General features: G+C 38.2%; 1 protein-coding gene across 2 annotated transcripts in view; it reads right to left on the bottom strand.

The window, feature by feature from the left end:
• Positions 1–15,735, bottom strand: part of CSNK2A1 (casein kinase 2 alpha 1) — a 57,078-nt gene that overhangs the window by 15,088 nt on the left and 26,255 nt on the right. Inside the window, exons 2-7 of one of the 2 annotated variants that reach the window (XM_060397007.1) lie at positions 11,241–11,451; positions 8,863–8,974; positions 4,751–4,852; positions 4,173–4,223; positions 2,978–3,037; positions 1,435–1,518 (exon numbers count right to left, since the gene is read on the bottom strand). In XM_060397007.1, coding sequence (XP_060252990.1) covers positions 1,435–1,518; positions 2,978–3,037; positions 4,173–4,223; positions 4,751–4,852; positions 8,863–8,974; positions 11,241–11,341 — 510 coding nt within the window. In that variant the 5' untranslated portion in view covers positions 11,342–11,451. The remainder of the gene's footprint in view (positions 1–1,434; positions 1,519–2,977; positions 3,038–4,172; positions 4,224–4,750; positions 4,853–8,862; positions 8,975–11,240; positions 11,452–15,735) is intronic. The other variant, XM_042229960.2, reaches the window with a different exon arrangement.

Raw genomic sequence — 15,735 nt, 5'->3', positions numbered from 1 at the left:
CCACATTCCTGTCTATATTTGGAATTCTTTTTAAAAAAATTTTATCTGTACTAATAGATGTATAGTGAACTTTTAAATACAGAACGGAGAACTTATCAACCCTCTGCTCAAACCCTGCAAAAACCTCTGTATCTTCAGAGAAAAGGCCTGGCGGTGATCTTCAAGGTTTTACAAGATATGGTTCTATTCATCTCTCTCAATCTCATTTCCTTCTTCTCTTCCCCGAGTTCATTCTATCCCAGCTCTACCCTTGTGCTGTTTCAATATGCCAGGTACACTCTTGTCTCAGGGTTTTTGCATCTGCTATACCCTCTTCTCAAAACTGCACAGCTAATTCCCTTCAGAAGTTCTACAAAATGTCACCTTCCTAACAAAATCTTTTCCTTGTCACCCTGTTTAAAATTGCAACACCCTCTGACACTCCCCATTTCTGTTTTATTTTTCTTCCATACCACTTTTAACTGTATCCCACCAGTCTCCCTCAAATGCAAGCTTCTATGGACAAGAATTTTTTGTTTTACACACACACCCCAGCCTCTAGAATAGTACCCATTACACATAGTGTGTAAATGTGTAACAGGATATTAACTGAATGAATAAATCACCTATTATCTCCAAAGCCTGCAACAGAGAGCCATCACTGCATACAAAAGGTGGGCTTGGGTCACCTTAAAAAACAGAAATGTTATACTGCAACTAATACTCATGACACCTGCATCAGCAATTTCTGAATATTTCATCTATTTTACAACTGTACACACTTAATCCTCATAATAACCTAGTGGCACATATAACAAATATTACTTGAATACGCCCTATTAAAAAAAAAAAAAGGCAGATGAGAAAAAGCATTTCCCAACAGAGTAGTTTTTCAATAAATAAGACTAAAACCCAAACTAATGTTTTACCCACAACACTAATCTCTTTTATTTTTGATAGGAATATGAATGAAGTTTTAAACATTGTGATTTTTTAAAAATTTGTTTTATTCTAGTTGATTTACAATGTTGTGTTAATTTCTGCTGTACAGAAAAGTGAATCAGTTATACATATATATACATTCTTTTCCATATTCTTCTCTGTATGGTTTATCACAGGATATTGAATATAGTCCCCTGTGCTCTAAAATAGGACCCTGTTGTTCATCCATTCTATATGTAATAGTTTTGCATCTAATGATTCCATACTCCCAGCCCACCCCTCCCCCACCCACCTTCACTTTGGCATCCAGTCTGTGAGTCTGTTTCACAGATAAGTTCATTTGTGCCATATTTTAGATTCCACACTGATTTGTTCATTCATTCAGTTGTCAAACATTTATCAAGTGCCCAATAGGTACCACAGACTATGACAGATGCTAGGGATAAAATGTTGAAAAATGGGCTGTTAACTCTCTTGTGCTGATAAATAAGACTTGTCCTTCTATCACTTTACCTTTCTGTGCTCATGATCAATCATGACATTATGGGGCTTGACATCTCTGTGCATAATCCCCATGCTATGGCAGTAATCAAGGGCCTGTGGGAGGAACATGTAAAAAAGGGAAGAGTTAGCTTGTATAAGAGATTTTTTTAGTTGAAGTCTTTTATTTTCTCTTCCAGCTTTCCTTCAAGCCTCACAACACTCCTGAGAGTCAAGGTTAGGACAATCACTTCCACAGGTACTTTTCAGAGACTTGTGCAATCCCATGGACTCTAAGTTCTGAAGACCTGTTCCTGCAGAGATATTTCAACATCTTTTTTGTTAAAGACTCAAAGTGTATACCAACTACATCACTTCTGATTTCTCCCTCTTACCAAGAGCTTGGATTATTTTCATAAACATGAGCCCCTCAAAGGAAGAAACCTGACCTGTACTACAAACCTCTTACTCAAAAAATAGTAAATCTCTAGCAGCTAAGAGTCTACAACAGAGGTCGGCAAACCACGACGCTCCCATGGGCCAAATATGACCTGCTGTTTGTTTTTGTGAATGTTTTGTTGGAAGGTTTTTATAAATTGTTTTATTGTTTTATGGCCATAACTATTTGCTTACATGTTGCCTGTGGCTGCTTTCATGCTACAACAGCAGAGCTGAGTTGCGTGACCAAGACCCTATGACCCACAAAGCCAAAAATGTTTAAACCATTTGGCCTTGTAAAGTTTGCAAACTCCTGATTTATGACATCAAATATGATTTGAAAACCAAGTCCAATTTCAAACTAGTGAGTGGCATAACTTCTGGAGTTTGCTAATCCAGGCCTTTAAGCCAGCTGAAGTCACTGGCCAAGTTTTTGTCCTTTCTGAAGGGCAATTTGGGTTCCTATGAAACCCAGGCATAGGCAAGCATATCCTTAACTTTGTGAAGTCCTGAGTGGCACAAGACTGCATGAGGCCAATGAAAGATAAATACTTCTGCTGGCACAGTTTCTCTGGGGTACTTCTATAGTTCAAATGTAGGCTTTATGTCAACCCTCATTTAGTAAGGCACTAGTCAACTCAGCAATTTTCTTACCTATAAAGCTGATCTTTTGAGTACTGGAAGCAACATATTTGGTGATCCTACTTTAGAAATCAAAGCTCATTCTAAATCAGCAACTTCTAAGCAGAGATTCACATAATCCTTAGGACAACGGCTCTTTGAGGGTTAAGTCAAAGTTTACTGTTTTATCTGACCAATTTTAAGTGAAATAAAGTATACCAGAAGCCAGTACATCAGGAATTATTTTTGATAGAGATTACAAATATTTGTTATGGAGTCTTTTAACCTCTCTTCTAAATACCCTTTCCAAAGCATTATAAATTATATTCCTATTAGACCCTACCTTTCAATCAGCATAAGAGTTCTGATGCTATTAGTTTATTACGTAGTTACAGAAACAGACTCCCCCACCACAGCATGTTTTACAAGTCAACACACTGACTTTTCTACAGTCATTTGGATTATTTAACAAAGGGGAGATCAATCCAAAGATATTTAGTATTCAAGAATTCCTTACCTTTAGAATCTCATACATGTAAAATCGAATATCATAGTCTGTTAACGTCTGGTACAATTGCTGTTAAAGACAAATGCAACATTTGAGCCATAAAATAGTACTGAAAGGAAGGCAACTTCTCATCCTCATTTGTAGTAATTCAAATCAAGACTTGGCTCATGTATCACTGTTCTAAGACCTGTCTGTTTACCAGTCTCTACTTCTCCAACATAACATAAACTTTAAAGATGTACTTTGGGGTTTCAACTCTATATGTAAAAGTGAAGAACTACTTAAGCTCATATTGTTCAACCTATAATCTACTTTTGGAAGCATACCAATCGATATTTGCAACATGCGCTGATACACATTTTCAGCTTAGTTTTGTTTTTCATTTACTTCCAGATCTTCTCATAAAAGGAATGTGGACAAATACATAACCTCCTTGGTAGGGAATTAACCTGCCTTTGGCCTACACAGTCATAGCCACTGCAGATCACCAGTGGGTATACAGATGGCTTGTTGCCAAACACATCAGGACAATTTAACAGAATATTTCTGCCCCAATTCAATCATTTATTGACATCTAACATTCTTGATACTGGACTTGTGCAAAGGCAAATCAAATATTTCTGCAAGTTAAAATCCAAGAGAGTGCCCACATTCTTCTACTGTACTGGAATTGAGAACTGTTTGAAACTGGCTAGAAGGCAGAGATACCTATTGCAGGAGTTTGTGTTTTAGCAGAATTTACTACCACCCTTTCTTTCCCATCCATCTCTTTTTAAGATCAAGAACCCAAAGTTTCTGAGGAATTCTAAGGTATAAGCAAGCAGTCCTTGCTTTTATATATACAATATATTCCTTCTTGAACTTTATCATTTTTAAAGCAAAATGCTGTAAGGCCAGATCCTGATTAAACATGAGCTGTTGCTTTCATTAAGTTTGACATCAGTGGGAACTGTCAACTGAATGGTAAACTGCCAGATGGTGACAAACCTACGCACTGGTCATTAAAGAGCATTAAACAAATAAAAGAGCAAAATACAAGATGTGGAAAGTAGGCACTGTACAAGAGTATGTCTATCTTTAATACTATCAGGATGAAAAGCTCTTTTAAAGCATGTTAGAAGGACACTCTTCTAACAGTAACATCCCTAAAAGGTTTTTTATGTGGCCTAAAACCCAGCTTGAAATGGTTGGTTATACATTATACCTTGAAGTCTGTGTTGTTTACGTGTTCAAAAACCAAGGCGGGAGTTCGTGACTAGGGGAAAGAAAAAGAAAACACACATTAGCAACAGACCTAGCAGCTAACAGACCTGGCTCTAGTGGGCACAATGTTTGTGGACACTACGTGGTGAATTTGGCAGTCCTCACCTCAGTAGTAGGAAACCCTCTATTGCTACAAGCCCTCCCCACTCTGATTATCACCACACTTAGGTCACTTTGGGGATGGATTTCAAACAGAAGATATGGAGCTGAAGTCTCACCAGGCTCTAGGCAGCCCGACAATGCGCCCATCGCCCATCGGCATCGGACCTGAGTTTGCAAAATGGATTAACACATTTCAGTTTCCAGTGCTATCAGTCTCTTAGCCTAGAAGAATAAGAAATAGTCTGTGGGTGGAGGTCTCTTTGAAAGAAAGACCCAAACTAGTCAAATGGTATAACTGATTAAGCACTTTTAAAGCAGGACTTAATGGCAGAGGGAAGAACAGAAAGAGGCCAGTTGTGCTCAAGGTCAAACACCACCTCAGCCCTTGTGGGCCTTACTAGTGCCTACTATACTCACCACAGGGTCTTTTACAATGTCTGCCAGTGTGATGATGTTGGGACCGCCTCGCAAATTCTCCAAAATCTTTATTTCACGCTTGATTTTCTTCTTCTTTACTGGCTGAAAGGGTAAAAGTACATCATTAAAAACAATTATTTCAGGATATTTCAATGGGTAGTATAATACACAAATGGCTTGCTTATGAACTCCTTGAAGGAAGGAAATGTGTCAGACTCATCTCTGAATCCCTCTCTGCTAGTCCTGTGCCAGGTACTCTGCAGCTACTTAGCAATACTGAATTAAAAGAAAATAAAGATTTGTACTCCAAACACCAGAACTCTGCAGAATTAGCATTTAATTCTGATGATCATTCTTAACGTGTTAACATTAGAATGAAACATGGGGCTCTTTCCATTCCTTCCTCTAAGTCTTATTAAACACGCTATAGAAATGAAGGAAATCAGGACCAGTAGCAAAGAGGGCCAAACTATCTTTGTGCAGTATATAACCTTTTCGGTTAAATGTGGAGTCAGATCACTTAATGTGACTCCTACTTCTATTACTTGCTAGCTGTGTGCTTATGAGCAAGTTACATAACCTTTCTAAACCTTTCATTACAGGTAAAACAATCAATAAGAATAAATTCTTTTAAAATTATTGCAAGACTCAAATGAGATATCTAAAAAGATCTCAGAATATGGCTGAGACAGAATATCTGTTTAGCCTTATAACCAATGTATCTTTCACATTCCTTTGTCTTCATCTATCATTTCCCCATCTGTTTTAGTACAGAAATTGCTTTCATTTTTCTGAGAAGGGTTGTGGTCCAAACGCACCTCCTCTACAAAGTCTTCTTTCTAAACAGTTAAAACAGTGCTGGTCCAAAGAAATACAATGCAAGCCACATGTGTATTTTATTTTCATTTTTCAATCTATTTTGGCCATGCCACAAGACTTGCAGGATCTTAGTTTCCTGACCAGGGAATGAACTCAGAGGTCATGGCAGTGAAAGGACAAAGTCTGAACCACTGGACTGCCAGGGATTTCCCCATGTGTGTATTTAAAATATTCTAGCACCCACATTCAATATTTTAGGGCTAACAAAAAAAAAAATCCAAAATCTTATCATTTCAATGGGTAAATCAATAAAAAAAATTACTAATGAACCATTTCATACTCTTTCTTTGGTACTAAGCCTTTAAAATTGCTGTATTTTATCCCTACAACATATCTCAATTTGGATCAGCCATATTTCAAATGCTCAGTGTGACCTATGTCTGCCACAATGGACCATGTGAATCTTTCCTATCTTTTGGTCACTTCAGACTACTGACACACAAGTATATACTTCCTAGAAATTATTGTAAGCATATATCTTCTTTAACAAGACTACTGGTTACTAAACTTTGATGATCAACCTGGAGCTTTTAACATACAAACTGTACAGACCCACTGAATCAGAATCTTGAGGACAGAACTGGAGATCTATTTTTAGACATTTCCCAGGTTGATGATTTAGGTCCAGGAACTACTAAACAATACTGCAGACTTTTTAAACCTTGAGTCCTAAGCACACGGTGCAGCAGAAAGAAAGTTTTAGAAACAGACTGTCCCCAAACCCTGGCTTTGTAGCTGTGCAGCTTCGGGAAAAATACTTAAGTATTTCTGAACTTTACACCGGTCTTGTAAATACCACAGCTAGAAAAGGGCCCAATGTGGGGACTTCTCTGGTAGTTCAGTGGCAGAGAAGTCGCCTGCCAATGCAGGGGACACAGGTTCAATCCCTTGCCTGGGGAGATTCCATATGCTGCAGAGCTACTGAGCATGCATGCCACAACTCCTGAAACCCCGTGTGCCCTAAAGCGCATGCTCTGCAACAAGATAAGCCACTGCACCACAACTAGAGAGTAACCCCTGGTTGCCATAATTAGACAAAGTCCATGCACACCAATGAGGACCTAGGGTGGACCCAAAAAAAAAAAAAAAAAAGTCCAATGCAAAATAGGCATTCAATAAATGAAAGCTACTTTATTATACTAACAGTGAATTCCATTTTTAATTCAATCCATGGCCTCAGCCTTGTTTCTATCAGAATTCAGTACACTGGGTGGGAAGCTTAGCTAATTTTAAGTTTTCTTTTTGCTTCAACTGTATCTTTCTCATCTGCTACAGTATCTAGGAGATGTTTCTCCTCTCCAGGGAAGTCAAAGTGTTAGTTGCTCAGTTGTATCTGACTCTTTGCAACCCCATAGAATGTAGCCTGCCAGGCTCCTCCATCCATGGAATTTTCCAGGCAAGAAAACTAGAGTGGGTTGCCATTCCCTTCTCCAGGGGACCTTCCTGACTCAGGGATTGAATTCGGGTCTCCTGCATTGCAGGCAGAATATGTACCATCTGAGCCACCAGGGAATCCCCTCTCTCCAGAAACCAATCCATTAATCTCTCTTCTGTTTTCTACTAATTGCTATATCCCTACTGCTGGCTGATGGCAAATACCTCCTGGTTTACAAACATTTTTTCCTACAGAATCCTTTAAAATCTATAAACTTACAAAAGCTAGTTTGTGATAAACCAGGCAAGTCACTTAAACCCTAATTTAATGTGATCAATGCAAATTTTGTCTTAATAAATAAAAAAATCTTTCCAAACCACCCATCACTAAAGACCATTAATGGCTCTCAACAACCTAGAAGAGACAAAAATTATAATTTTTAGGCTGGAAGGGAATGCAGAGGTTATCTTTTCCAGGTCATCACTAATTTATTCTCCCTTTCCAAGTTTACTTTCTGTGTAAACTTCCATATGAAACATTTCTCTCACTTATTTCTTCCTCTCTTTTCTTGTGCATTCTAGATTATGCTTCCCCCGTCCCTCCCATGCACACCAATCCAAATCTTCCTCACTCAGGCCCTGAAAACAGTTTCAGGGACCTTTCCCCAAGCACCACCACTGTCTTCTACACTGTAAGACTATTTGTGCCTTTCATATGACTCTAAATGATCTATTACCTCAGTCTAACATATACTTTTCTGTAGGAATATCATTTTATAATTACATAGAACTTCGGTCTCCAAAGTATTTATCTATATACAATTTTGTGCTTGATCCTAATAACTCTGAGAAAGACAGGTAAAGTCAGACTATCTCATTTTCACAGATAAACATGTCTTAAAAAAACAGCTACCATGGCTAATCACTTTTAAAGTGGGATTAGAATCTAAAAGTCCGGATTTCAGCCTAGTTCTCTTTGTACACACAGTAAGATACAAATACTTAAACTCTCTGGTTCTGGAAAGGTATACCAAAACACTCCAGAAAATTCACAGGTGCTCTGCGGGCTTTTTAATTTTTGAGGGAAGCACCAGTTACTACTTGCGGTCTGCCAGTCACTGAGCACACTACCAGCTTGAGGTAGTTCAGTTTCAAAATTACACTGCACTACATTCTCTTTGATGGCATATCTTTGTGAAGCTGGGTTTTCAGCAGTTGCTGTGACAAAAAGCAAGTATTATACAAAAATCAGCATGGAACAGGAAATGAGGCTACTGATGTCCAGTGTGATTCCACCATATGAGAAGCTGTGTAGTGACTAATAGGTATACACATCACAACAGTAATTATGGTGACAGAAGAATAAAACAAAATTACTTTTCTCTTTAACTTCATTTGTATAATTTTTTAAAAGGCTACCAAATTGAAACAGAAATACTATTTTTAGTTATTTGGACTTCACTTAATAAACAAAACTGTTTCATTTGGCTTAGGGGCATCATCAAACTTACTGAAGCAATATGGGTGCTATAAATTGAGAACGTCTGGGGCCCTCTCCTTCTCGTGTCAAATATGGAGGAGCTTCTGTGGTAAGGGACTGTATGCTGTGTTCCTGGTATGTGCAGTACACAGCACAGTTATAACTAAAACAATCTGCACACCAGTAGCCCACGGGCCAGTGTGGCCTGCAGAGTGTTCTTCTATGACTTGAGTCAAAAAACTGCTCTTGCTTCAGTTTCCTGATTTGTCAAATGAAGATAATCTCTTCTATCAACTTCAAAGAAACAATAAAATAAAGGCATTAAAAATACCTTCAAATGTTACTTAAAATCTCTGAATTACAATCTTTTTGTACTTACCTTGAGAATTTTAACAACAACTTTTTCATTATTTGTGATGTTGATGGCTTCAAATACTTCACTGTATTTACCCCGACCTAATTTTCTAACCAGCTGGTAGTCATCTTGATTTCTGGGAACAAAAAGAATCCAAGTCACAGTGATTTACAAAGTTCAAATTATCAAGTACTAATTCAATTTACAAAACTGTCAAGTATCAGTCGCTCAGTTGAGTACGACTCTTTGCAACCCCATGGTTTATAGCCGCGTGGATTATAGGCTCCTCTTTCCATGGGATTTCCCAGACAAGAATACTGAAGTGGGTAGCCCTTCCCTTCTCCAGGGGATCTTCTCCACCCAGGGATCAAACCCCGGCCTCCTGCATTGCAGGCAGATTCTTTATCATCTGAGCCACCAGAGTCCATACAAAACTATACCCAGTAGAGTAAAAGAAATAAGTATTTCAAATAATTCAATTGGTTTCTTTGTATTTTGTAAGTTGGGCAATTAAAAATGTGTCTTCCAAATCCCAGAATTAAAAAATTTAAGTCTTTCAGTTATTCTTTAAAATCCCAAGCTGTTTATATTTCTACTGACATACCACACATAGATAGCATGTATTGGGGTGTGTTATGTATGTTTATCTCCAACAACAGACAGCTTTCCCTTGGAAAATAATTTTTATATTCCTGCTCCCCACAGCTTTGCCCACTGGTGGCATCTAGCAAGAAGTCAATATGTGCTCTAAGAATATTTCAATTCAGCCACACTTTGGGAGTTGCTGATTTTTAATGGGTCTCTTTGCAGATAAGTGGCTTTCAAACATATAGGTTTGACTGCCAGCTTGTTCTCCAAGGCTCTGAGGACAGTCCATGCACTGGAGTTTGCAAACCACACTACAGAACATGAGTCATAGTCTGGTGTTCCTCCCGCTACTTTCACCCACATTCCAAGACCACTAAGCAACATCTGAGGTGAAAAGGAATAAGGGAAAATGCCAACACTTTTTCTTTGCCTCTGCTTACAACTTAGAGGAGTTTGCTCTAAAGAATGACAGCCTTTTCAATAAGGCCTAAATGCTATTTACTCCTGCTGAGAACCCTTGAAAATCCAACATGTAAAAAATCCACCATTCATTTTCCTCAAGCAGCTATAAAGAAAGTGAATGAACAGAGAAGGCAAAAGGTACTACGGACAATGGACAATATAATAATCATCACAGGTCTAGGGAAGGAAGCTCTTAGTTCTGGTTGAGTTCTTTTCCTGTGGGAGGGCCTAGAAGATAAATGCAAGCAAGCAAACAGCACTAAGCCAAAAACTCAAAAGGGTTGTTTAGTGTCATTTAAGCAGAACTAAGCACAATGCACTTAATTTGAAGACAGTGGCTGAAATTTCTGCAGTAAAACTCAGATATTCCTAGAGTCCAAAGCATGTAATGTAGAGGAAAATTAAGATTATTAATAACACTTATTGGCACTGTACCACAGTTCTTGATGGCATCTTTGAAGCACACTGTGCTTCCTTGTGCAGAGGCAATATACTTACTGTTAAGAATTACGGCCATCAACATATTAATCATCAGGATTAAAACACACCCTATGATAATTTTTGAAGACTGTCTGTAAACACTCACATGCTATGAAAATCACATGTGGACAAATATAAAATGTAACATATAGGAGCTGCAGCTTTACTGAGTTTTCAAATGGCTATCTTTTGTATTTGAATATCAAAGTAATTTTATCACAAAATGTACAACCTGATCAATAGTTAAGTACATACTATGCTGGGATAAGATATGCAAAAATCCAGATGAGAATGCACAGAGGATTAGAACTGCAAATATAGCTGTTCAGGCAGATTGCAACTGTTCAGAATGGAAAAGGGGCTGAATTCCATATTTATATGGCTAGTCTCACGATAAGGGCAAATGTTTTAAAGTTTTAATTTTGCTTCTCATCAGAAAGAGGACACCTTTCTGGGTGTCCTCAGTTCTGGAGAACTGTTTTATCCATCAGTATCATCATGGGACAACATTCTCTGACCTCAAAAATTCTTTTATGTAAGAGTCTAGTATTTTCAAACTCTCTCAAGTATTAATTCTCATCTAAATGCAAAGCCTTTAGCTGAGCAAGCTAATAGGTAACTCTTTTGTTACCAGCTTTATATACAACAGAGAAAAAAATAATGAGATTGAAATGATTTTTAAATGATAAGCCATCAAAACTGTTAATTTGCCAAAGCCAATAACCTGTTTCTTTACTGTAGAAGAAAACAAAAACTGGGTTCAATCTTGAGGTTTATAAATGCAGTCAGGGAATTTCTGACGTAAATTACTCAATAAATCCACCACAGTCAGCCCTTTGGATGAGTACAGTGAAGTGAATGGAAATTATTACCCCCATTCCACCACATGTGACTCGTAATCCCAGTACTCTCGGGGTCTGTGTGTATTAACATCTGTGTAAACTCTGGCTCTGCTTGGCACGGGTCCCGACATGTCAGACAGGTTGGCGGACAAAGCTGGACTTGGTATCTGGAGAGCTGGCAGTCAGTGTGTTGAGAGGCAGCTGGGGAGTAAGACCTTGTTTCAGACCTGTTTTCTTCAAACTGCAGAAACAAAACACATAAAGGCCAAGGAACCATTTTTGAAAAGCATATGGGAAGAAAAAAAGTCATCTTACAGTAATGGTCTCAAGTATACCTCAGGCTCTTTACTGGTTAACCAATGAATGTATCCCAACTGTGCCAATCAGTATTTCCTAAAACATGGGGAAAAAGTAAAACAACAGAACTCCAAGAAACATATCTAAGCCTATACTGGCCCTGATCCTACAAAGTAGCCTGTTACTGCCTCATCAAAAGCTTGGATGCTCTTGCAGTCTGAAAGCGAAGAATGGCATTGAGGTTACACTCATTGGCATTACTACTATTTACACATTCTACAAAAAGCTTTCAACAGTTTTCTACAGCTCAAGGAGGGGTGCTAAATGGCTCTAGAATGGTGGCAAAGTAGAGTACAAATCTTAGTCTTACTCTAATATTTGATGAAACCAGGAAGGGAATAAACACTTGCTCTCATACATCAAAGTCCAATGTTATTTTATTATTTGCAGAACATTATGTAATAATCAATAGGCTGGTGATCATCATTTGAGAAACACAGTTCATTAAAAAAACATTAATTTTCTCTAATATATGAGCAAGCTTAATACAAATTGGTAGAAGACAGTAATATCTATTAGCTGAACTAATGCAAAATTTTATACCCAGGAAAAGCTGGTGAAATTTCAGAAACGTGCTTTCTACCAAACCAGTAAAAAATGAAGTCTCCTTCATCAACAACCACTCCAATCTAGTAATGTCCATTCTCTGAGTCCTATAGCATTTCTTGATTCCCTTAACTCTACATTTAATTACAAATGTATTGAGGGAACCTCCCTCTGTTTGTTTGATGGGACACTGTCCAATGCATAAATCTGAATAAACACAATCATAGTTTTTAAAAATGTAATGAGTCTCTAGGCCGTGCATATTTCGGCCTAGATTGCGTAACCTCAATTTAATTACAAGGAAAACACAAACAGAAAATGAGGAAGCTTCTATTAAAAAAAGTCAGGAGTGGGGAATAATATACTGTGCTCTCCAAAAATGTAAATATTATCAAAGATAAAGGAACCTAGATAGCATATTCAAAAGCAGAGACATTACTTTGCCAACAAAGGTCCATCTAGTCAAGGCTATGGATTTTCCAGTGGTCATGTATGGATGTGAGAGTTGGACTGTGAAGAAAGCTGAGCTCGAAGAATTGATGCTTTTGAACGGTGGTGTTGGAGAAGACTCTTAAGAGTCCCTTGGACTACAAGGAGATCCAGCCAGTCCATTCTAAAGGAGATCGGTCCTGGATGTTCTTTGGAAGGAATGATGCTGGGGCTGAAGCTCCAGTACTTTGGCCACCTCATGCAAAGAGTTGACTCACTGGAAAACACTCTGATGCTAGGAGGGATTGGGGGCAGGAGGAAGAGGGGACAACAGAGGATGAGATGGCATCACTGACTCGATGGACATGAGTTTGAGTGAACTGGTGATGGACAGGGAGGCCTGGCGTGCTGCGATTCATGGGGTCGCAAAGAGTCGGACACAACTGAGCGACTGAACTGAAAGAGACTTGGCAACTATATACAATGTCCTACCCTAGACTAGACTGTATCCTGTGTACTAGAGGGGGAGAAATGCTATAAAAAACAATACTATCAGGTCAAATAACAAAACTGGAATTTAGACAGTAGGTATGTACAAGAGTATATTTACACATGATAAAGCAAATGGGAAAACATGTTTTTTGTACTATTTTTATTTTGCTGAAACATGTTATTTTTAAAAACTTGTAAAATATACATAAAATTTACCAACTTAAACATTTTTAAGCATACAGTTAAAAGGCATTAAGTACTTTCACATTCTTGTCCAATCATCACATCCATCCATCCTCAGAAATTCTCACCATGCCAAACTGAAACTCCATACCCATTAAACACCGACTCCCTCATCCCCGAGCTCCTAATAACCACCATTCTATTCTGTCTCTCAGTCTGACTACTCTAGCTGACTTATACTACTGGAATTGTAGACTACGTGTCCTTTCACATTTGGCTCATTATTTTCATTTAGCATGTCTTCAAGGTTCATCCATGTTGTAGCATATGCCAGAATTTCCTTCCTCTTTAAGGCTGAATATCTCCATTGTATGTATATGTTTTGTCTATCCATTCATTCAACAGACACCAGAGTTGTTTCTACCTTTAGGCTATTGTGAATAATGCTGCTAGAAAGTCATGTACAAATATCTTCTGGAGTTTCTGCTTTCAATTCTTCTGGGTGGAACTGTGGATCATATGGCAATGCTATCTTTAATTTCTTGAGGAACCAGCACACTCTTTTCCACAGTGGCTGCATCATTTTATATTCCCAACAGCAATGCACAAAGATTCCAATTTCTCCACATCCTCTCCATGTAACAGCTTTTTTTAAAAAAAATAGCAGCCATCTTAACAGATATAAAGCGGTATCTCATTGTAATTTTGACTGGTACTTTCCTAATGATTAGTGATACTGACCACTTTTTCAAGGGTTTATCGGCCATTTATCTTATTCAGAGATGACTATGCAAGTATTTTATTTAACTGTTTTTTCTTTGGGGGGGGTGGTTAAGCTGCAGAAGTTCCTTATATATTTTGGACATTAATCCCTTATCAGATATATTATTTGCAAATATTTTCTCACATTCTGTGATTTGTCTTTTTTTAAAAAATTAATTTTGTTTACTTATTTTTTGGCCGTGATGGGCCTCGGTTGCTGTGTGGGCTTTTCTCTGGCTGAGGAGAGCAGGGGCCACTCTCTAGTTGCAGTCCATGGGTTTCTCATTGCAGTGGCTTCTCTTGTTGTGGAGCATCGGCTCTAGAGCACAGGCTCAGTAGTTGTGGCACATCGGCTTAGTAGCTCCGTGGCAAGTGGGATCTTCCCAGACTGGGGATCGAACCTGCCATCTCCTGGGTTGCAGGTGGGTTCTTCACCACTGAGCCATCAGAGAAGCCCTGTGGTTTGTCTTTGTAAGCTGCTGATTGTATCCTTTGATGCACAAAACTTTCAAATTTTGATGAAGTCGAATCTGTCTCTTCCTTCTGTCTTGTCTGTGCTTTACTATTTTTATTTTGGTCTCATGTTAATTTGAAGTTACTTCCAAATAAAGTTTTAAAAAAACGAGTATTAGAAAACTGAGGCTCATTTACCTCAGAGGAAAATTTGCCTACAATCACATGGCTACTTAATAGCAGAATAAGGACCAGAAACCGAACTTCTGTTTCTTGTGACACCTTTTTCCTGCCAGGTAATCATTAGCTAGTTAGATAACAAAAGCTAACATCTACAGGCATTCATTATGTGCTTTGCGTGACTATTTCATAATCCTTACCACAGGAGGAAATGGTAAGGAAAGGTTACTATTATTTCTAATTTACAGGATGAGGAAAATAGTGAAAAAAGATTAAGTAACTTGCCAAAGGACACACAGTTAGAAGGAGCTGACAATGTTTAACCAGACTACAAATCAAGAGATAACTATTTACCTCTCAGGTTTGTGGTGAGGATCCAATAAGTTAATAAAGTGTGTAGAATTCTGCCTACTTGAGAACTCATTTACAGCAATCTGCACATTGTCTCCAATTTGTATTTAAGTTAGAGCTTAGCTATTACACCAAAAGATAAACCAGTGTTGTCTCCTTATACCTAGTTTCAGTGGCTTAAAGCTTTAGAGGAAGAGCATAAAAGACCAGAGCAAGGGTTAACGATATACTCCAGAAGTACAACAACAGTGATACTCCCACTGCCCCCACAATACATGAGGCCAAAAGATCCATTTGTCTTTTGGACAAATGGATTCCCCCATTCATAAAACCCAATATAACCACCTCTGCTGACCTCTGGTGTCCCTTAAGTGTACAATTTATATGGCCAGAAAACAACAACATGGTTCAGATAGTTATTAAAAAGTGGACCAAAACTGCATTTAAAACATTTCCAAATTATTTCTTTGGTTTTATAAAACAACCTGAGTGATAATAACCTAATTTATCTAACCTAATTTATCTTTATCTAATATCAATTAATTATAAACAGACACACATACCCCAAACAAGCAAAAACCCAGAAAGCAGACACTTTTAACTTTCCTTTTCCCCAAAGAAACAAGGTCATTTGTGCTTTAGGGCTGTTGGCTTCTTGGTGACTATTACCCTGGCACTAACAACAGCAAAAGACACTAGGGAGATGAGTAAAGGTGTGTGCATATGCACAAACAGCCATCAGAGACAGCAGCAGCCAGAAGAAATACTATCC

Source organism: Ovis aries, chromosome 13, assembly GCF_016772045.2.
Source record: "Ovis aries strain OAR_USU_Benz2616 breed Rambouillet chromosome 13, ARS-UI_Ramb_v3.0, whole genome shotgun sequence".
NCBI classification, from domain to species: Eukaryota; Metazoa; Chordata; class Mammalia; order Artiodactyla; family Bovidae; genus Ovis; species Ovis aries.
The sequence above is the reverse complement of the archived record's forward strand: the minus strand, read 5'-3'. Positions and strand labels throughout refer to the sequence as shown.